The sequence below is a fragment of the Drosophila grimshawi genome, unplaced genomic scaffold (assembly GCF_018153295.1).
Source record: "Drosophila grimshawi isolate 15287-2541.00 unplaced genomic scaffold, ASM1815329v1 contig_59, whole genome shotgun sequence".
In the NCBI taxonomy this organism is placed as follows: domain Eukaryota; kingdom Metazoa; phylum Arthropoda; class Insecta; order Diptera; family Drosophilidae; genus Drosophila; species Drosophila grimshawi.
In genome coordinates, this window is record NW_025063406.1 from 314,931 (window position 1) to 337,457 (window position 22,527).

The 22,527-nt window shown below is 34.9% G+C and overlaps 5 protein-coding genes across 5 annotated transcripts in view; 3 read left to right on the forward strand and 2 right to left on the reverse strand.

Moving 5' to 3' along the window:
* LOC6564073 (all trans-polyprenyl-diphosphate synthase PDSS1) overlaps positions 1-7,952 on the reverse strand; it is a 28,354-nt gene extending 20,402 nt beyond the window's left edge. Inside the window, exon 1 of the mRNA XM_001990845.3 lies at positions 6,977-7,952. Within this exon, the coding sequence (XP_001990881.1) occupies positions 6,977-7,228 (252 nt within the window). The 5' untranslated portion in view covers positions 7,229-7,952. The remainder of the gene's footprint in view (positions 1-6,976) is intronic.
* Positions 7,953-8,181: 229 nt separating this feature from the next.
* On the forward strand, positions 8,182-9,043 carry LOC6564072 (39S ribosomal protein L32, mitochondrial). Its single transcript, XM_001990844.2, has 2 exons — positions 8,182-8,680; positions 8,742-9,043. Exons 1-2 carry the CDS (start codon positions 8,359-8,361, stop codon positions 8,993-8,995), a joined length of 576 nt encoding a protein of 191 aa, XP_001990880.1. The 5' UTR covers positions 8,182-8,358; the 3' UTR covers positions 8,996-9,043.
* On the reverse strand, positions 8,986-10,219 carry LOC6564071 (methionyl-tRNA formyltransferase, mitochondrial). The gene is made up of 3 exons (XM_001990843.2): positions 9,697-10,219; positions 9,457-9,619; positions 8,986-9,399 (listed from the first exon to the last, which is right to left on the reverse strand). Exons 1-3 carry the CDS (start codon positions 10,192-10,194, stop codon positions 9,011-9,013), a joined length of 1,050 nt encoding a protein of 349 aa, XP_001990879.1. The 5' UTR covers positions 10,195-10,219; the 3' UTR covers positions 8,986-9,010.
* A 543-nt stretch (positions 10,220-10,762) lies between these two features.
* On the forward strand, positions 10,763-12,205 carry LOC6564070 (protein spindle-F). Its single transcript, XM_001990842.2, has 2 exons — positions 10,763-11,598; positions 11,654-12,205. The coding sequence occupies exons 1-2, from the start codon at positions 10,863-10,865 to the stop codon at positions 12,016-12,018; spliced, it is 1,101 nt and encodes a 366-aa protein (XP_001990878.1). The 5' UTR covers positions 10,763-10,862; the 3' UTR covers positions 12,019-12,205.
* A 3,277-nt stretch (positions 12,206-15,482) lies between these two features.
* LOC6564069 (carbonic anhydrase 2) lies at positions 15,483-19,108 on the forward strand. The gene is made up of 5 exons (XM_001990841.2): positions 15,483-15,680; positions 15,904-16,016; positions 17,144-17,234; positions 17,315-17,577; positions 18,542-19,108. Exons 1-5 carry the CDS (start codon positions 15,611-15,613, stop codon positions 18,887-18,889), a joined length of 885 nt encoding a protein of 294 aa, XP_001990877.2. The 5' UTR covers positions 15,483-15,610; the 3' UTR covers positions 18,890-19,108.
* The last annotated feature ends 3,419 nt before the right edge of the window (positions 19,109-22,527 follow it).

Below are 22,527 nucleotides of genomic sequence, written 5' to 3' on the forward strand. Positions count from 1 at the left end.
AAGCATTAGATGGTACCAATTAAATTGCTCATTGGGTTGCATTTTTACTTTTTGGAAATTTATTTATTTTTAATAAGAGAATATATTTCTAAAAATTAGAAAAAGACTTTCAATTTAAGAAATCTTTTTTATATATATAAAAAAAAAATTATTTCTAGAAACAGAAAAACTTTAATTTGGGCGATTTTTCTGCTGAGTGTAGGTGCTTATGCATATGCTTAAGATGGTGCTATGTGCACTAACAAAACATCGAATAGGTTGAGTTATGATTGCCTGAAAAAAGTCAACTTTGTTGACCGACATTGATGGAATGTGAGCCGACAGATGGGATCGGCCTGCTGTCCAGCCTCCCGACTTGCGGCTAGGGCTGGGTCTCTGAGTTCGTTGGAGTTCGTCTGGGGTTCGTGTCTGGTGCTTGGCGGGGTTATGCAACTCTGACTGCTGTTCAAAAGCTGCAAACTTGCTTTTTTACAGTTACACGATGGCGATGGCGATGGCAGCGCTTCTTTGGCTTTCAAATCGAAATTCGAAAATGTTGCCGAGAGAAAAACAATAACAACAGCAACAGCAATGCCGAAATCATTAACAGTTAACAGTTAACAGTTGGCCGCAAGAGCCGCCAATCAATGCGGTCCGAAACCAAACCAAGACCAAAAACCAAAAGTAAAACCAGTTTAGGAAAACAACGACAGCAAACGAAACGCATGCGTCTTTGGAATTGGGTCACCAAGTACGAGCCAAAGAAATGGAAGCGAAATAGCCAAACGGCAACAAGACCAAGACCCAATGCAGGCCCAAGCCACACCAAGCAAGCCATCAACAATATGAGAAAAGTTCAACAACAACAGCAACAGCAACAACAAGTGAGGCAACAACTAAAAGCAGGTGTACGGCAGGTGAATGAAAGTAGCTTCGCTTAGGCATGCCCGGAATCAAATTGACTTTGCCAATCGATCGGCGTATTTTCGATTTCAATTTGATTTGCATATATGTTTGTATATCATAGATTTGCAGAATGTTGATCTTTTAACGTTTAATAAATACACTGTGCTGGCATTCCTTGGATACCTTTCAGCCAATTCACTCGGCGATTCGCACTTTAGCTCGTCTCGCAATCCCATTTGCCAGTGAAAGTGTCCGGCTCAGCAAAAACAAAAACAACAACACCAAAAAAAAAGTTTTAAAAAAAACAATAACACGTAAATGATGACACGGTAACAAAGACAAAGATTTACGATATGGCCACATCATACATATCATAGATATTGTTTTTTTTTTTTAAACATTTACCTAAAGTATTTATTTATATTTTCATCTCTTTTTTTTGTTTGTTTCTTAAACATATTTTTCACAAAATTATGAGCCGACTCAAAAGAAAGCAAAAGTAAAAACTCTCTGTGACTCTTTAAATTTAAACAAATCTCAATCAGTAACTCAGCAAAACAGTAACTCAAAATCTATTCTCTAACAGAGTTCTCATTAAAAATGGATGGCCAATAGCCAAGAAAGGAATCATTCAGCAGAGCAGTCATGCTCAAAATAATCATTATTTAGAAATGTACTAATAATCATACAAATACTATTTAATAAACACTATCTACGTTCTTTGACTCGACCTAATCTGGCACAGTGTGCTTATAGTTGATAACAAACGAAAACAATATCAGAGCGACCTGAATGGGGTTTCACTTTCGCAGACTTTAGAGACTTAGTCTTAAGTCGACTCAGACACAAACAAGCTCTCGACTTTAATAATGTCTCTTCTAGACTTGGTCTAAGCAAATTCACATATGCAGGCCATGGTTTAAACTGATCAAACAGCTCATCAAATTCACACGCAACCGTTAAACTCTTCGCAAATTTCACGCGTTCATAATGAAAGTGAAAATATTAATTCAAACACAAGCAACAACAACAGCAGAATCGAAAGCCAGAAGACAGTCTTTGTATACTCATATAATTTCGTATAAAAAAAGAAGCAATTCATATGCGTCGATCATGATAACAATCCCTGATCTAGCTGAAGTCTAGGCTTTTGTTTTGTTTTCTTTTCGTATTGCGACCGGATAGATAAAGATTAATCGGTATTTACATAGCCAAGAGCAATAAGGGACAGTGGCAACTGCGACGTTGACTTTGAAGCTGTTGTCTGTCTGTCGTCAAATAAAACGAAGAAGAAAGTCAATTGAGTTTCTTATGTTTACAAATGGATACATATACATATACCTAAACGTATACTATATATATTTATACTTAGAAAAAATCGACTTGCATTTGCGAAAATCGCCATATTTTTGACGCTAACGGCAACTCCTTATTATTCAAAAAGTATATTTCTAAAAACAAGGGATTTTCTTTTCTTACAACATAATAAATAAATGTATCAAATTTTCAGTGCTTTTTGTATGTTTAGAAACGCCAAATATTAATTTCTTAAGATTTCTTTTTACAAAGTATTTCTAAATTTAAGAAAAAGACCAAATATTTGGGATTGTCGATTTAGTGCAAGCCTTTCTAATTTGTAGGATTTTTTTCTTTTATTATATTCAGAAAAAGACAAATGTTCTAGTTTTCCGGATGACTCAGGTCAATTTTTTTCTAAGTGTATAAATACTATAAAGCATAGCTGTGTGGTTATTTTATTATTGGTGTTATTTCTGTTGACTACTGTTGGCGCCTTTTTGTACCCTGTATTGTTTTTTTAGACACATAATTTGGTATATAGGTTCTCGTTTACCATACGCAACTCAAGTTCTATTCATTTATTTTCTTTATTATTTTAAATTAATTTCAATATCTTGTCGTCAAGAATATTTAACTTTATAAGTATTGTTCGCTGCTTTGCTTTAAATATTTACACACTTCTAGGATTATTAGGACTGGGACGAAAAAGGGCATTTTATAGTCGAGCACTCGTGACTAGAGCGCTCTTACTCGTTTTCGGCTGCGCTGCTTGCGTCGCTGCTGCTGCGACGTGCGCTTTCTTTTTGCTTTTTGTTTATTGTTTACCTATGATGGAGGTACACACATACACACATACTCCGGTGTGTGAGCTGGGCATAAAACCATTTGGCGCTGAATTGAATGAATTTTTATTCGGTTTAACCAAATTTCAAGCCAGCAAGCGAAAATGCATAACTAATTTGAAGCCGTCGACTGCATACAAAGTTGCCTTTGGGATTGGTTTTGGATTTAACTCTTGCATTTTCATTTTCTTCAATAGCTCATAAAATTGGATTCAAAATGTATATATTATTTAATGCGTAATTTTTTAAGTGTGAGTCTAAACTTAAATATAGCCCTAATGTGTGTCAAACGAGTCAATTAAAATGTGTATTTTTATGGGCACTTGGCCTTTTTACCTTTTTATTTTATTTTTATTTTTTGTTTGTCACTTGACCGATCTAAGACCCCAAGCACAAACAAAACCTTGAAACAGTGGCCATTATTAAAGCACATTATTTACAAGGCATAAATGCAATGCACTGAGCGAAAAAGTGCAATGCTAAAGCAATTAAGGCCAGCGCTCAAGTTCTCAACCACGGCCGCTCAAATTGCGTGCACGAAAACAATAAAGAGTGTTAATTCTCAAATTGAATGCTCGCACATTTTCATGGCAATGCGAACAATCCGAGTGTAAAATGGAAAATGCTTAACGAATTAATTTCCCGAATGCATCCAATTACAGAACTTCCCATCAATAGGAAAATGCTTTCACACGAGCTAAGCAGAAAATTAGAAAATTGCCATAATTAAGAAAATACTTTACTTCAATCGTAATTTAAATTCACTCGTTATATTCGTTGATTATACATTCAAAATTTCATCTTGTATACATATACACTTTGCGAAATTCGATTAAAGGTAATTGATTATAAGGAAAAACTTACAAAATTGAAAATTAAATGTATGAAATTTTTTTGTTCCACAAAAGTTAGCTGTTTTACATATACCTCAAATAAAAAAGGATTTTTTAAAGTGAGGTTAAGGTGTGAATTTCGATTAAAGGCAGTGCTAATAAAATTAATATAATATGTAGAAATGACATAAAAATAACAAATTAATAATGAGTTTGGACTCCAGATTTGTTTATAACTAAAAAAAAATCGATTTGACATCGATTCAACAACTTTTTAAAACTCAGATAGTAGGATTTTGGACCATTCCTTAACGACAGCTTTCGTAGCTCGTGATGTCGGTTACCCACTTAAGCTCGACGGAACAGATGTCCCCTATAGTATTATTCAGGTCGGGCGATCTTGCTAGCCTTTCTAAAAGTTTAAAATCGTTTTCCCGAAACCACTCGCGACAGGCCCCCGACACGCGTATTGGAGCATTATCCTGTCGGAATAAGCCATTTGGGTCTGGTTTATGCTTTATAAAGTTTTAAAAAACTACGTTCAGCAGGTTTTTATAACCATCTGAGCTCATACGGCCTGTTGTGATGACTGAATACAGCCCAGATCATGAGTGAAGTACAACGACAGCTTCGATTAGGAAAAAATCTCTCTTGCCTTTTAATTTAAAGCATTTGGACCATCGAGATTAAATTTTTTCTCATCAGAAATGACTACATTATGCCACTCCTGGGCCCAAGACATGGATTCTTTTGCAACATTTAACCTGGCTCTGTGGTGGGCCTTCGTTAATATTGGCTTTGTTCTCATTTTCTTCCAAACCAATCGATCACTACCTGATCAAATTTAATGAATACGATGTTTCGATACTTGCAACCTTACATTATGCCGATATGTGATCATTTTTTGCTGTTGACTTTTTAGCATTGATTGTTGTAGTTTTCTTTTAATTTTAACAAGTCATCAATTGCTGATGCTAATCGAATTTAATTTAATAATCATTCATTCGAATGCATCATTACAGTGTAAGAAGCACCGTTATAAAATTCGTAAACGTCCAGTTAGGCTTGATACAGCACCATAAACACAAGTGCCTTTAATCGAATTTCGCAGAGTGGATCTTTAGATTTGCACATTCATATATGTATCGTATTGGGATTTTTCAGGGTCTCCCCAATTCTTAAAATTTTTTAAAATCATAATTGAAAGTAATAAACAAAAATAAATAATACTAACTATTTATCGTGGCCACATTTATATAAATTTTGTATGCACTTTGAATTTATAAATAGAAAGTTTTCAAACTGTGAACAAAGTTAAAATAAATGCAACGCTTATGTGACTTAACTCACAGTTCGACATTCATATGTATTTACTTTGTGGTTTATCAGGCACCGGTTCGTGCTTAGAGTTCACAAACAGCAACAGTTCAACTTTTGCAATAACAAACGACAAACAATTAAATAAATAAATTGCACAACCAAAAAAAAAACAAGCCACAAGAAGAATAGAGAAATTATTGGTGTAAAATATAAAAATAAATAAAAATTTTTAAATGTTTCATCTGCAAATATGTGATGATAAAATTTGCAAAACCGAAAAACAATCAACCAATATATAATAAATAACGGCTTCCGCCAACAGAAGCAAAAGCGCCCACAGCAACCAAAATGTTGTTGTGGTTGTTGTTTTTGTTGTTGTCGTTGTCTTCTTTACGCTAGCTGCACAAAAGCAATAGCGAATAACCAACGACGAAGTCAAAGCCACAACCAATTTCACTTTCCTTTTCTTTTGCTTTTGCAGCGAAATGAAAAGCGAACAAATGCAACAAAACAACAAAGCAGAGCAAAGCAAAAAGAGCAACAAAAAAAACTTAAGTCACGCAGACGCATTTGCGGCAAGCACTTGATGCACTTTGGGCATATCAAGCAACGACTTGTTGTTGTTGTCAACTAGTTGGCGGTCGATGTCATTGTTGTGATTGTCGTCGCTGTTTTTTTTTAATTTATTTTTTTTTTTAATAATTTTATTTCTAATTTTCTATCTGTGGGTGTCCGTGCACCAGAGTACGACCATGAAGACAATCAAACCTGTAAAAAACGACCAAATGCTTCTTCTTCCCTCGTGCTTGTGAGCAGCAAATGATCGAATCAAAAGAACAGATCAAATCAAATCAATCATAGCAGTCATGCGTGAGCTGATTTTAGTGTTGAGTTGCTTCATTTAATGCACAATCTATTTTTCATTTCTCTTCATTTATATTCCTTTTTTATGCAAAAATGATCTTGAACGAACAAATTTCAACAGAATAATTTTACCGTTTACCAAGGTCACATACAAAATGCTAGACAAAAAATCGCTCATTTCTAACGGGATCGGCCGACAAAGAAATTGCAAAATCGTCAACAGCTGTTGTCCAAACACTTTCTTGACAATCCAAAGAATGTATAATTTTTAAAATGTTTAAAATTAATGAATCTTGAACATTTTTTTGTTAAATAGTTTAAGAAGTCCACTTAATATTAGAAAAGTAAGAGTCAATAATAAAATACATTTTTAGAAAATGAATTGATAAAATATGAATTTTTCATGACAAACTGTATGTATTTTGTGAATGAAAAATTAAAGAAAATATGTCTGATTTTGCTCCAAAGCCAATTATTTTATAACAAATGAAAAGAAAGATGCATAATAATAATAAATACAAATTTAATATGAGTTTTTCAGTTTGATAAAAGTTTTGAAAAAGCAATCGCTACAATTTAATATTCGGAGCTCTCTCGTTTTGTACTCTCATGGAGAATGGGAGAAATAATAAAAAAAAATGGGTTTGCTCTAAAAACAGATTATTGTTAAAAATGCAACTTCTTTAAAATTCTAATTTTATAATATCAAAAAAGTGAAGGAAAAAATCAGTACTAATAAGCAAAAGTTTAGATAAATTATTCACTTTTTAATGCCTATATTTTAACAAAAATATTAAAAAACAAAAAGAAAACATAATAATAATAAATAAACATTTCAAATGCGTTTTTCGTGTTTAAAGGCTAAATTATAATAAAAAAAAATTTACAGATCATTGTGAACTATAAACCTTTTATCTCTCGATTTGTACTCACCAGCAAGCTGAGGTAATCCTGGTTAATGCCGCAGCCTAATCCTTGAAAGCTACGCACCAATTGTGGCTTATTGTTCGTGTACTTTTTCATACATTGTCCTTGGGCAGCTGCTGCTAATGCTGCTGGTGGCAGCTGGCTGCTTTGCCGTCGCAAGCTCAGCTGATGATTAAGGAACAGGCGACAGATGAATTTGTGCGTCTGTTGTCGACGCGAAACGCACGCGACGCGACCGGAAGTGCTCAAACAGGCCATTTTTTATTTATGCTGCGATTGATTTGATTTTGATTTGCTTTTGTTTTCCTTTTTTATTTAATTTAATTTTTTTTTTCTGTTAAAGATTTTTCAATTCGAAAAAAATGCAACTTGTTAAATTTAGAACAGCATTATTATTGCTGGCTTTTGTTTCGCTTAAGACTGCATCGAATTGGAAAAAACGACACAGATACAGATACAGTTAAGATATATGATGTTCAGATAATGACTCTGAAACACACGCGCCAAATAATTGAAACGACAGAGCGCTTTGCTTGCGTCCGACTACAGCAGCTGCAGCGAAGTGTTTCGCCTTTTGACCACTGTGTGCGCAGCAAGCTTGCCAGTAAGCTGTGGTGAGTTTATTCGCGCTTAGCGGTGGTGGGTTTGAGTGCGAATGCGAAAGCTAAGCGACTTGAAGACGTTGCCCAAAGCGTATTGAATTTGAACTTGACTTCACCGCACCTTATGGCAACCAGAAATTGCATATCCGTTGTGCAGTTTGAGGTGCACTGCACAGGCGCTTAACTTGCCTGTACTTGCCGACTTGGTTAAGACGCCTGTTGCACATCCAGCGTCATCATGTTTTCACCTCTACGTATTGCAGGGCACTAGAATCTTATTATATGCTAATTGTTTTTAGTTATTTTAAACTTTGCCTGGCTTTTCATTTCACAATTTTTTAAATTTCCTGGCACACAAGCAGACTTGTTTTGACGTAATAGTGTTAACACAGCTGTGCAGGCCGCCGATTGGAAAACGGACGGAGCTGCCAACTCACGTTTGCCAGCGAAACAGCTGTGCAACACCTGATGCATATCGATAACAGCATATCGTTGGCTTTCCTTTCATTATTCAAAATGTCTTAGCGAGCATATGAATTTAGTATGCAATCAAAGCGATTTAGCGAATATTGAAACGTAATCGATATATAAATACAAACATGTGCATTTTGAATGCAAAGCCACAATGAAGACGACGTTTGTGGGTATATCGATAAATGAAAATATATTTCGAGCTTAATTGATATTAATATCTATATATTGCACACAATATGAGTCGAAATTGATCGATACCTTGGTACACGCCGATTACATCGCTGCATTTACATAAACTTGCTCAATTGCACGATGTCTCGTAACCTGTTTTTATCAATTACAAACATTGTAAAATACTTGGAGCGAATGTTCCTGACCAACGCTGCACCACCTGCACCTGCGCTAGCCTACATAGTGCAACCACACAGCGATCCGCACAACAGCAGCTTCAGTCTAAGGGAACTAATTGGCGATGGCATTTTGTGGGCTGTTCCTAAACACCGGCGCAGCGTTGAAAAGCGCTTAAATCGTAAATTTGGCCATCCCGATTATGTTTGGAAACCACTGAAGGAGAAGAGAAATCTTCGCTCCTGCTTGCAATGTGGAAATGACCACGAAATGGGCGTGCTCTGCCGTAAGTCAGAACAAGTACAATAATAACACTTAATTAAAAAATCAAATATCTAAAACTACAGCTCACTGCTACGCCAAAGTGCGCGATGAAACGCAGCTAATGCAGGACAAAATCCAAGCGCAACTTGGCCTGGAACCCATCGAGCAGGAAGTGATTGTCCTCTACGAGGGCGAAACAACAGCAACAACGGAGGAGCAGCAAGGCAAACGCATTGTCGAAATGAAGAAACCACGACCCATGTGGTTCACCAAAAATCTGCTGCAAAAATCCACACAGCAATCCTCCAATGAAATTAAACCCACCAATTTGGGTTAAAAATTTTATCATCAATCAATAAATTGCGATTTGTTTATTCTGCGTAAATTGCCGGGATTGTGCACGCTTGAGATAACCATTGTTGAAATCCTGGGCACTCATCGGTCTCCTGCCCTCCAAGCGGAGCTGCTTCAACTCCAGCTGAGTGCCGCCTGCACAGCCAATTATCAGCGATCTGCGCAGGCGATTAAAGCAAAAGCAGCCAGGAGCTAAGGCTGCAGTTGGAGCAGCTGCTCTGTCCCACTCCCTTTCGTGCTGCTTCAGCTCGAGCAGTTGAATTTGTCGCTCCTCGAAGCTTGTGCTTAGATGCTTGAAGCCATAAAGTGCACGATGCCGCGCAAAGATCTCTAGCGCTGTTTGATGACTCCAAACGATCTCCGTAATTTGTGGCGTTATTTTGGGAGCTATAAAAATGTTATAAATTATATAATTGCATTTACTGATTGTATCAAATTACTTGCCATAAGTGGCAAGTGTTTCATCTTGAGGCGTCACTTTTGAGAGTCTCTCCTCCAGGTGATGGACTGTATCCACAAGCAGCTCGGCGCCCAATTGCGACAAGGTTGAGTGCAACTCAGGCAAGAAGATGTCGCTTCTCAGGGAAATCTCGCGCTGATTGAGGATCTGCAAGGGGCAAATGAGTTGGGTTAGCTGTTTAGTTTTAGTTTAGCAGTACAGCTACTTTAGTTTGCTGCACTCACGGGACCGATGTCGAAGCGATGAGGCTGTATTTGCATTATGGAAATGCCCGTCTTCGCATCTCCATTCATGATCGCATATATAATAGGCGCAGCTCCCCGCCAACGAGGCAACAAACTGGCGTGCACATTGATGATGCCCCGCGGCAATGCGTTAATGATGTGCAGCGGTATCAAATGGCCAAAGGACACCACGATGCCCAACTCGAAGGGGGTGCATTGTTCCGCCGTTATGGGCCAACGATAAAGCGGCAGTTTGTGCTTATCCGCATAGCTTCGCACACAATTTGCCGGGCTTTTGAAGGAGGTGACCACGGCAACATCGACTTTACTTTGATGTAACTTTGTTAGACTTGGCAACGAGAAGTTGTCAGTGCCGAAGAACAAAACTTTGGGCGATTGGTGTGTTATCTTACAGCGCCTGCTGCTCTGCCAGATGTTTCCATACACTTTTCTCTTATATTTAAAAAAGTTATTTGCTAAACTCTTGCCGCATAACATCTTCACAGCTGTTTACACAATTTAACAGCCCTGTCTTTATGTCGTGCGATATTTGGGCGAATTTCTATCGATATGCACGACGATCGAGAATTTAAAGTACTTAAATAACAATAATAATCATTTTGCAACAAGCAAATGCTTGTAAAACTATTCCGCCATACGTTTCTCATATATTGAAACAAGTTATTTAGTAAACTCTTGCCGTATATCATCTTCACAGCTGTTGAGACGAATTAACAACCTTGTCTTTGTGTCCTGCGATGTTTTTGTGCATTTCTATCGATATGTTGCAACAAATTTAAACATACAATTTTATTGCCGCAATTTTGCAGTCACACTATGCTCTTATATTAAAAAAAAAATCTAACCCATTTATGTATTCATGCTGCTGAAATTTGTGAGAAAATAATAGGTTTGCGGACAAGGACGGTTTGCCAATGTATCAGGCAAACTGAAAAAAGCCTGATACAGCACTGGTGGAGCTGTAATATCGATACGACATATGGATCAAATACATTCAAGTAAAAAATGAAAAGACCGACATCGATATGCCATATCGATAAAAGTCATTCGTCATTGTAAGTAAGAAAAATGAAAACAGCTACGCTACGGAAAAACACATCTAGTTAAATTCTAGAAAATTGAGTACGACTCCAAGAAGGCAGACGATGGAAGCGAAAGCTGCCAACATCACACCCACATCCCTGGCCAGCAGCAGTTCATCGAACAGTGATAAAATGAATTACGCATTGCAAGTCGCTTTGCAGACAATGAAAGAAAGATGCATTCAGCTGCAGCGAAGAGTGTCCAATATGGAAGAGGAAAACCAACGTCTGCGGGAAAACACTGCAACTGGCACTGGCACTAGGACTGTGAGTGCCACTGGGACTGGGTCAACAAATGGCGATATCATCTCGCTTCGCTCGAGGGTGGATGAGCTGCAACGGCAAAAGGAGCAGCTCGAAGATCAGAATAACATGGTGGCTAACGAGAATCGGAGACTCTGGGCGCGTCTATCAAAAATATCGAAAGATCAGCCACTGCTAACAAGAGACGACGATGCGGCGAACACTTCGTATATACGCAGCGCCGGCATAACTTCAATTGGTGCCAATCAGAACCTGATTCGATCGAAAACTTTCACACAACACTCGCCAAACCCGCAATTGCGCCAGAAACTGATCACTGAGATGAGCCTGGAAGAGGTGGCCCTGGACGAATTCGAGACGAAACTGGGCTACCCCTACGGACTGAATGTGGACGACGTGAGCACTGTGAGCGGCGAGCTGGATGCCAATGCCGATGCCAAGCACTGCATGGACGGACTGCAGGATTTGCGACGTGAGGCGATGAAACAGCAGCAGCAGCTCAACTCGGCGCTGACACAACTAGAGACTCGACTGGGTCAGTCGATGATTTGCGTTATTTTATTTTTATTTACTAACATAGCGCTTTGCAGCTTTGCATCCATGTCCCGAGTGTGCCAAGAAGGCGGCCAACAAGCCGGAAATGGCTGATAAGAGCTTGGAGACTGAAGATAACAGTGAGCACCCCTCACATTACACATTCAACGGGCATGTGACAACGATGACTACACCGCTTCCGCCCACTCCCACGCCTCGCTTCAATATCATCCAAGAGAAAATTAACGCTGATTCCATAGACAAGACATGTCCCATGTGCGGCAAACTCTATTCGTGCCAGGTGTCGTTCAAGGCATTTCAGGAGCATGTCGAAATGCATTTCATTGATGACGCTCTGGATGTGGACGCGAGCGTGGAGCGCCAATTTGAGTTCATATCACATGCCGTTGGTGATTTTTGACCCAACAAACTGATTCATTTGTTATATATTCAATTCTGTATAATAGTGTAAGAAAATTATGATAGAGTTATGCTTAGTTCTCAGTGGAGTTGTGCGCTCTGATTATGATCATGATTATATCATTATACATTGTGTTTTGATATAGTAAGTATAAAAAACTGTATTAAAAGAACTTTACTTAATGTTATGTTTAATATGTGATTTTTTTTATTTATATATATATATATTTTTTTCTTTTGCCGAAATCAACTTTCTACAGCGTTGGAATTTTATATACTTCATTTCCATTTGAATTTATTTTACATATTTTATTTTGACAAGCGAGATTCGCTTTCTGTTGTTATAAAGTTTATATTTAGTGTATTCGAATCGGAAATGCAATGGAGATCTTGCCAAAAGTGTGCTGTGGCTAATAATAAATTAGGAGGATATTTCTATAATAAATAAGTGGTTTTCAATTCGTGCTGATCTGGCAGAGTTGTCAAAAAACAAACAACATACTCGAACTAAGTATTATAACGAAATAGCCAATTTGAAGTCGGAGATGTTTTTTTCTATAGCAGTTAAACAATGTGTTTATTTACATAGTTTTTATCAAAGAATGCGATAGATGGTTCAGTTAAAATAAATACATTTTTTAACTACAAGCTTTGGTTACAATCAGAGCCGATATTTATATTTAAAAATGCTCTCTTTATTTTATGTGATTTTTTTTTATATTTGGTTTACTTTGGTTTTATGATATGGACTTATACTTAAACATAATTTCTCCAATTGAATCTTATTTGATTCATCTCGAAAAGTGAGACGCCCCAATTAGGAGCATTTACTAATTGCCTTTTGATTTTTGTTCACAAAAAAAGGACAAAATATAATTTTAATTTTGAATGCGTAATAAGCAACTGTGAACTTAATTTAATGTCTCTTCATCGTTATATGAAATGATGCTTTAAATTTTCAAACTGGAACGACTTTGGTTTCTCTGGTAAAATGTTTGTTTATGTCGATAATCAATAATGAAATGGAGCTTAAGGCACAAAGGAAACCAGTATTCAAAATATTTTTTTTTTCAAATACAACATCTGATTCAAGAGAGATAAGCAAGGGAGCCTGACATCCTTACCAAAAAAATTAATAACTTATATCAAATGTGAATGAAATTGATAATTGATGATTTGTGTAAAATATAAATAAATGTGACTGCAACATGGTTGTAATTATGATTTTATTTTAATGTAGTCATAGATGTATTTTTGATTTTTTTTTTTTTAATTTTTCGTATATAATAATTCAAATGATAAATTTTATTTACTTTCCAATTAGGTGTCTAAATAAAACATTTAACACAGCGAGAACTTAAATACTTTTTTACGGCTATTACCACAATTTAATTCTAAATTCTTATTTAATTATAAATTCTTTTCGATAACAAATCTTTTGAACTAACAAATTTTTGTATATCCGTAAAAATAACATTTTGAAAATAGTTTGCGCAACTACAGTTTTCCCAAAATTCCTAATGTGGGGTGTACAGCGCCACCTACCAGAATTCATAAAAACCATGTACATTTTAAAAACTATAAGGAATGTATTCTGATATAAAGAAATATTAGAAAATATAGTTTTAAAGAAGTTCCATCATAATCGTCACTTAGATGGCTTAAATTTAATTCATTTATTCAAGAGATATTTTGAATTTGTTTAAATATTTTAAGCTGATTGTTTTAAATTCATGCCTCCGGAAAACAACTCACCGAAACCTTGCAAGCTGTTAAAAGTATTGTGTAATCGGTTCACCGGTTTTGGACACTAGTATCTGAAACGTTGATACAATATTAAAATATATTTATAACTGAACTGGACCATCCAGACCTTTTCACAAACCTTTTAAGTTACCGAAATTGTAATTCGTGTAAACTACAAAGTACCGAATACAAATGTATATGTTTATTATCAACTCGATGACCCAATTATTGTACAGTATAAGAACAATTAACGTATACGACGTAAGCAGCAAATTTTGGATCGATTCTTCCTTTATGACCAGTCTTAATTAACAAAGTCGAAAAAAAAAAATAAAATTCTACAGCTGCCTTGTATGCACCGAAGTTTCACACCCTGGCAGAAGGAAATTTAGCTGATAAGAGAAAAGAAAAAAATAAATTATTAATTTAGACATTTTCAATTATTGTTTTTGCGATTGAGTGATTTAAATTGTTAAATTTGTAGCTTTGTGGTATAGCACGAATTCCAAATACCGACTTTTTATTTATTTTTTTCACAAAAAAATTTGAATAAAAAATCCATATTTTAACAAAGCTTAAGTATGCTAAATTTAATAAATAGCAACACTGGCGAAAGAACAAAGGAGAAAGTAAAGACGTTATATTTATTTCATATGTCTTAACAACATTTTTAAGGGAGTTCTATGCTTATGTCAACATTCGCGTCAGTGGAGCAAGTCCAATTTAGAGTAAATTAGAAATCGTTTAACAACACCTATGAAAAATATTATCATTTTAATTGACTTACATACATAAATAAAAATCGATTAAATTGCATAGGAACACAACTGCAAAAAAATGTTATATTCACAGAATGTAGATATAGCGGATATAGCGGAAAGAAAATGAATGAAGAACGTTAACAGAATAATAACAAATTCTTCAATGTGGATTACAAAGCTTCAGATTTATACAAATATAAATATAAATAAAACAAGTATTCACTGTGGTGAGACTAAACTACCACTTAAGCCATATTATCAAGAGTATTTAAATGCTTTTTAATTTGCTTCAATTAATTTTTAACAATATATGTGTATATTTATAAAGCAATCCGATCCACTGGGTTTCTTTTCTATATATACCGCTTAAGGAATAATGAGTATTAATCTGTCAACTAAAATCACACAAAACATGGCTAATATCCTCTAATCAAGAAGGAATGATTACTTTAATTTACCTTATTATTATTTTATAAATGTCTATTTAACGAGCATACATCATAAATTCTACATTATATATTATATAATTTAAATTATATTATATATTTAAATTATTTTTATTTTTTGTATTTCTCCGTTTCGACTGATATAAATCGACATTAAATAAATAAATAAGCAAAAATTAAAAAAAAAAATGTTCTGCAAATTTAACATATTGAAGAAGTCATTTACAACAATCAGCCCAATGTGTTTAATAATATAATATAATAATTAAGTATTATTAGTACAAAATGCGAGTTAAATTAATAATTAACTTTAAAACTTGCTGTAAAATTTTTTCCGCAAAAGTTTTTTTTTTGTTGAGATGGCTTATTTGTCTGTTGTCTTCGATGCAAAGTAGTGTATGTATTTGAAGTGTATATTGGGATGAGACTGCGACGGTTGTGTGGCTTTTGCGACTGCGCGCAGCTCTCTTGGTGGTATAAAAGGTTTTGTGTTTTTCAGGCCCACTCAGTTGTGTTCGAGCGGTAGCCGCAGCAGCCAATTTAATCGTAGTTCCACATAAAAAAACGTCTCGTTTCACATGTGAAGAAATATTGACAGCTACAACAATTATCAACATACAAATAATAAGACAAAAAAATTATGCAATCATCTAATCTCTTCCAAAGAATATTTATATTGGTGGCACTCGCATATCAGCCACCCCCAAATAGTAAGTGTGGAAATGTAACTCTTTTCTTTATTGTGTGAAAGAATCAATCTCAATTCTCACCCAATTCCGCTTAATATTAGTTATATTTTTCATTGTGCGTAAAGAAGAATTTTGAAGTGACGATGTGAGAGAGAAGTGGCAAAAACCATTTAGCGCGTGGAAGAAAGTGAAACTGATAACTATGGCTCAGCTCATTAATTATGTTGATTGCTTCTTCTTTTAGATAATGATAGTGCGGATAATGCCGACTGGAATTTGAACGAAAACGGTGCGGATTGGGAGGGAATTTGTGCGGCTGGTATGAGGCAGAGCCCTATTAAACTGTCTATTAATAGTGTAAGCAAATTTTATGTCATATTTAATACTTGCATCTTAGTTGAGCGAAGTTTGTGGTTCTTCAGTCTTCACCTCTATATGGGTGGATATGGATAGAGTTTAACGTAATTTTAGTTTATCTTAAAGACATGGAAAAAGCGAAGAAATATTATTATAGAAAATATCTTAGCACGTTTATGTAAATGCGCCAAAGTCAGCAATCCGTAAATTAAAATTTTGATTACCACATGCCACAGAAACAAGTTAGCTGACTGCTGGTTAACTGCACTGCAATCTATTACAGCACACAATACTCACTGTTTCCGTTACAAACGATGACAGCTAATTTGATAAATGCTGCTCGAGAGCTCATTTCACGAAATTGCTTCCGAATGGCCCAATTTTCTTTAAGCTCTACGCAATTTTTCGCTTCTTTTCACTATTAGCCTTATCTGTGCAAATTGCTTTCGATTATGGGTATAGGGGGTAACAAATGTATACACTCAGAAAATAAATCGCCATAAAATGAAAATCGGTCTATAATTAGAAAGTTTTTCTTGTTTTTAGAATTAATTTCTAAAAATAAGAAAGACTATTTATTTTCTTTTTGGAGAGGCCAGCCCTAAATATACAATCTCAAAAGTATGGGTTTTTTTCTATTAATTTATGTCTAGGAATATATTTTAATAATAGAAAATAGTTCTGCAAAGTCTAAATGCAGGTCCTTATTTTTAGCAAACAAGTAATGAATGTAATGAAATTAACCTACTGTCGCGGGATCAAATCGTTCGATTTTCAAATTAAGTTATATGAATTTATAAACTATGTAAACTGTTTGTGTACATGTGAAATCTTAAAAAACTAATGATTAGCTTACAGAAAAGATAATATAAGAATTCCTCAAAATACACACATAGATAACAATCACCTTGGAAATCAGACATATATTTTTTTTAATTTTAGCAAAATCCGCTCCGAAATTGAAAAATGTAAACACTGTTTTTTAGAAAGCCACAATCTTCGATATTAGAAAATTATTTCCAGAATATAAGGTGAGGAACCCTTGGCGGCAAAAGTATGGTGCATTTCCAAAATTAAGGGTGCTTTTTTCTGAGTGTGGTTTTCATTTAATGTCTTGCTTTCCGTAGTCTATTATTAGGCCGCTACCACGAATTTTCTTTGGAAATTATGACGTAAGGCTCAAAAGACCGCTAAAATTGGCTAACAAAGGATACACGGGTATGTGAAAGATCGTATTACCATTTGTATAAATCATTTTGATAATCGAATTTTTGTTGTTGTATTTTGTCACTGTTCAGTTGAAATGGCCATACCACAAACACGCAATGGCCAAAAACCATTTATTGCAGGCGGCCTGCTCAGGGGACAATATGTGGCCGAAGGCGTGCATTTGCATTGGGGATCGCCTGCTTCCGGCGGATCCGAGCATATGGTGAATAAGAGACGCTACGATGCGGAAATGCATATTGTGCATCGGAATGCACGCTACACCAATATAGACGAAGCCTTAAACTATTCAGATGGTGTTGCCGTACTCGGCATTATGTTTAAGATTGTCAGAGTGAGTTAATACTAAACCTAAATCGGAATTGAACCCGGAACAGGAACCGCATTTTTACAGATTGAGCTTCAGAATTGGAATCAGTGCATAAGTTCAAAATTCGTTTAAAAACATCGTAGCGCAATATCAGAATGTTCAATCCTGTGTTTAAACTGGTATACGAAAACTTATATTCCCAGCTTGATGTTTTTAGCTCTTAAGGTCTCTGAGATCCATTTGTTCATACGGACGGAGAGACAGACTGAAATGGCTAGATCGACTCGGCTATTGAAGCTGATTATAAATATATATGTGCCTTATAGGGTGCTTCGTTCTGCCTTTGGTGACGTTTCCTTGGAAACGCCACTGCCTTCTAGCTATCAAATTTTAGAAGATAAATGGTTTTATCGACATATACCATGAGGCTTATCGGTTTTGGTATGCGGAGTGTGCGTGACCATCCAATGTTTTTTTTTACCCGTGATATGCCTTCAAAATTTGTTGGCCCTAACTCAAAAACTGTGGGCGGTTTTTAAGCGATAAGGATTCTTAGCCAATGTCGATCTTTGAGGGATATCCCTAACAACCTACCAACCAAATTGACTGACTGTATCCATAAAATTGTGGGAGATATATGGCCTTATCGATTGTGGCTATCGATTTTATCGATTCCCTAGCTTCCTAGTGGTCGTACCACCCTAATGTTTACACTTTGTTTGACCATTCTTAGACCCATATATGTTGCATAGTTCTAGGCTTTTTCCCTAAGAGTGTCGAAAAAAGTTGCGTTCATACAGACAGACAGATGAACAGACAGCATGACGGACATTGCACCAAACTAATATACTCTGAAAACCTTCGGTATCAGAGTATAAATACCGGAATATTTCTCAAAAATTGTATACTTATTCGTTTCGGTTTGACACACGGACTGGCGTATGCATTTCTGGTCAAAAATATACAAATCTATTCTTTTTCTTTACAGATACCGGATCGCATTTATCCAGGACTAAAGAAGATATATGCAGAGCTTCCCAATTTGGTTGAATATCACAGCGAAGCCAAGCTACCAGGCTCCATCACACTTGGTCAATTGCTGGGCGACTTGAATACACGCGACTTTTACACCTACAGGGGATCGTTAACCACGCCGGAGTGCAACGAGGCTGTTACGTGGACGGTGTTTGCCAAGCCCTTGCCCGTAGCCATGACAGATGTGGTCAAGTTGTGGAAACTGCAGGATTCCGATGGCAATCTGATAAGAAATAACTACCGGGTACTTCAGCGTCGCAACAATCGACCCGTTTTTTATCGCACTCCTGAATCTCAGTAGTTATTATCTAGCTTAGTAAGGGGGTCTCTCGAAAATCCGCATCAAAAATATATAAATAATGTATGTAGTGTATATATATATATATATATAGGAGGTCGATACGCTTGTTGCCTACTTCTGGTACGACATGATACACTTAATGACTTAATTAAAAGTAAAATATAATGTTTATGGTGTTAAAGTATTGAAACACATTTTAAATATAAATGACTCTAGCTCCAAAATTGACAGATATATAAACTAACTCAATATTTGTGGGTGGGTGTAAAAAGCATTTCCGCTTTATGAAGAGAAACGCCCTTCAAGAAATGTGGAAAGTTAATGATTTTCCAAAAGCAGGTGTGGTGAGTGGCGACGGTGCTCAATGAGCAGTTTTTTTTAAGACTTATCATGGATAATAAATTAAGTTATGTTAAAAAAAGGTACAGAATAATAATAAGCAACTTGTACATATCCCTTACTTGTTTTAATAACTGTCTCGCGCTTTACCTGTACAGCGGGTATATTATAAGTTAAGTCACTTGTTTTAATGAGTTAAATCAGTTTAAAATTATGACGGTGCTATGGGTGCATTTTCATTTAATAGTTAATTTTTAATTTTTTTTAATTTATAGTTTAATTTTAATTTTGAATTTTTGTATTTTTATTTTTGGACGTGTTTTAGTCAACTTTAAATAAATTAAATACATAATAAATAAATAGTGTATTCCTCTCTGGCGACAAACTTGAACAATATCAGTGGCAGTCACAAAGACATCCAGTTGGCTCTGAAACATCAATAATAAGTAACAATAACAATATAATAAGAATAAGAACAAAATTGTTTCATTCTTAAACCAGCGTCTGGTCTCAATGCTGCTGTTTACAAATTCGGTTTGTTAATTATGCAACTGTCCAAAAGAGTGGAGCTCGAATACCGATTGAGTGAAATGATCGAGCACTTCAATACATGGGCTCCTTTTTAATTTTATTTTCTAGTGTTTTTTTTTTTTCAATTCTGTTTTAAGTATGTGACTTTCATTACAACATTAAGTGAAGTCATTCGAAAAAATTAATTTCATCATGGCATTACTAGTTAATGAGGCATACTCAACGAATTGGGAGCAACTAATCTCTTGGAGACATTTTACATTTTTAGTAATGGTACTTCTTATCATTTCAGAAAAATAAACTAACTTTGTACAAATAAATATATCTTATTGCTCGGTCGGGTTTTTAAATGAAATTGAGGTGTCAGCAGGTGGGCAATGGTATGTGTCTTCGCTATGATTATAGCCTAAAACCATTAAAAATTGATTAAAAAAAAGGTACAATGAAGTTGTGCAAGCTTATGTAACTTATAGAAGAAGGAATGTCCGACTCCATAAGGAAAAAAAAACAGTCGAGTCGATCTAGCCATGTTCATCTGTCTGTCCGTCTGTGTGAATAAACGGGTATCAAATACATTAAGAGACTTCAAATTTAGAATACAAGTTCTCAAATACCAGCTTGAATACAGGTACACACACTAAGATGTTTTGGTTCTGATATCTCCTTTCGGGACAATTAATATCAAATACGGTATTTGGGTTTTGAAGGAACTTTGATTTTAAGAATGCGGTTGATACACTGGTCGCAAGTTAATTTTAATCTGGAGTGAATTAAGAAAATTATTCAGTCATTCATTATCCTATTTGTATACCTATGACAGCAGATTTTTGGTGTTCACAAGTGAAGCTAATATACTTGAAATGTTAATTAATTTAATTTAAATAACAAATCTTTTGTTCAACTTCTTTCCGAAAGTTGTAAACGGGCATAAATATAACTAAACTGAAATAAATAAATGCAGACTGAATACCGGAAACTATCGGCAAACAATAAAAAATTGCAGAGAAAATAGATTATTTATACAAAAGAAGTCCGACATATAAATGTAAGAATCATTTTAGCACACGTAACTGGTGAGTTTGTTCGAGATTGTTTTATGATATAGTGTACAGTTTAGATAAATAAGTAGTCTAATATGAATAGCTTATGTCAAAATTCTAGGATTGGTAAAAAAAAATATTTTCATGCAATACATTATTTTTGAACTGATAGAAATTTAGGTGTTTTTTTCCTGCTCATTCCTGGTTCTTGGCAACGGAATGTTAAAATTCCATTACTTCTATTAAATTTCTCTGTCTTAGCTAAATATAAATGCAAATAGAAATAACACATATGCATAAACTAGCTTCCATTTCGACCTTGAGATTTGTTTAGGAACTTCTAGCTTGCCTAAGATAGTCTATATCATAACTCATGTGATTTATCGGCGAGAGGGTAACCCTATAAGCAAGAACTCAATGTTGTGCAAGTGTCAATGTTGTGCAAGTACAGAATTCAATAAATTATCTCTAATGTGAAAATTAATTTTAATCACGTGTAGTTACAAATAACATTTACATGATATTTTATATCTGATTGTGTCTCTAATCATTAACAATTTTGTTCTGATTGCATACTTATGGGTTTCCCAATCCATGCTATATTGTTGGACCACTTTACACCCAACTATTTTATATATATTTTTTTTTGCATTTTAAATTTTAGCTTAACTATTCCATTAATATTTAATCTTTAAAGTTTGCAGGCTACGCTTAGTCTAAATTATCTAAATAAATAAATGAAAAGAAAGTTAACTAACACCTACTCTTCATTATTAATATGTGTTATAATTACCATCTAATATTAAAACTTCGGGAAACTTTATTTTTTATTTACGGAAGCTTGAGAAATATTAATAATCAATATAGATTGTATTGACCATCATTATCATACATCAAAATTAAACATATTGAGTTAAAATACTATTACTATTCAAATATATTTCCTGCGATTTTTAACATCATGTGTGCTACAAATATATGTTAGTAGGTCTGTAATAATTGTAATAATAATACAGGTTCAAGGATTTCCCCCTCTTCTTTATTTTTTCTGTCATTCAATTTCCTTTTCATTCTATCTCTTGCCATGAACCATATTTTGTCTTATTGGTCTTTTTCTGGATTTACTTAATCTTTGTAATAAATGTTTAACCATTTTTCTCTTGAATACCCCCAGATCCATTTATCCTTTTGTCATGTTTAATATAAATGTAATTGTTCATAAAATAAAAAATATATCAATAAACAAGTAGTATTAGCCAAAATATTCCGTTGGGACGAGAGTGCACTTGGAATGATTTTTGGAATTTTAAATGTTCAATAACGACAAGAAAATGTGAAAGTATATTTTATAATAATTAATGGCTCGTTGTGCGATTAGCTTGAATATTTGTTTCAAAGATGTATCTGCACGCCTGTATTCAAACTGCAGCTTCTTTAAGTACAGACTACAATCAAATAAGCAAATCGAATCCTAGCGTACTCAAAACAAATTGCATCCGTGCAAAAATGAACGCGTGAATAAATGAACGCAGAATAACAATCAGTGTAGAGTACAATGAATACGCAATTGAATTGAGCAGCTGCGGTTTAGTTTTCTATAATTAAGCAATTACAATATGAATTAAACAAAACCCAGTGTCAGTCTTTTATTTCATTTCGCAAAACCCAATTAAAAACAAAATTAACTATATATATATATATATATACTCACTCATCTCTTATACTTAA

What these genes read in the sequence shown, in the direction of transcription:
- LOC6564072 (XM_001990844.2), top strand. Translation starts at nt 8,359, where the DNA reads ATGTCTCGTAACCTGTTTTTATCAATTACAAACATTGTAAAATACTTG. An exon ending in CGAAATGGGCGTGCTCTGCC is followed by an intron (nt 8,681 to 8,741) that starts GTAAGTCAGAAC and finishes CTAAAACTACAG; the next exon opens with CTCACTGCTACGCCAAAGTG.
- LOC6564071 (XM_001990843.2), bottom strand. Translation starts at nt 10,194, where the DNA reads ATGTTATGCGGCAAGAGTTTAGCAAATAACTTTTTTAAATATAAGAGA. An exon ending in ATCGCTTCGACATCGGTCCC is followed by an intron (nt 9,620 to 9,696) that starts GTGAGTGCAGCA and finishes TGCCCCTTGCAG; the next exon opens with ATCCTCAATCAGCGCGAGAT. An exon ending in TGAAACACTTGCCACTTATG is followed by an intron (nt 9,400 to 9,456) that starts GCAAGTAATTTG and finishes ACATTTTTATAG; the next exon opens with CTCCCAAAATAACGCCACAA.
- LOC6564070 (XM_001990842.2), top strand. Translation starts at nt 10,863, where the DNA reads ATGGAAGCGAAAGCTGCCAACATCACACCCACATCCCTGGCCAGCAGC. An exon ending in ACAACTAGAGACTCGACTGG is followed by an intron (nt 11,599 to 11,653) that starts GTCAGTCGATGA and finishes AGCGCTTTGCAG; the next exon opens with CTTTGCATCCATGTCCCGAG.
- LOC6564069 (XM_001990841.2), top strand. Translation starts at nt 15,611, where the DNA reads ATGCAATCATCTAATCTCTTCCAAAGAATATTTATATTGGTGGCACTC. An exon ending in ATATCAGCCACCCCCAAATA is followed by an intron (nt 15,681 to 15,903) that starts GTAAGTGTGGAA and finishes TTCTTCTTTTAG; the next exon opens with ATAATGATAGTGCGGATAAT. An exon ending in TTAAACTGTCTATTAATAGT is followed by an intron (nt 16,017 to 17,143) that starts GTAAGCAAATTT and finishes TGCTTTCCGTAG; the next exon opens with TCTATTATTAGGCCGCTACC.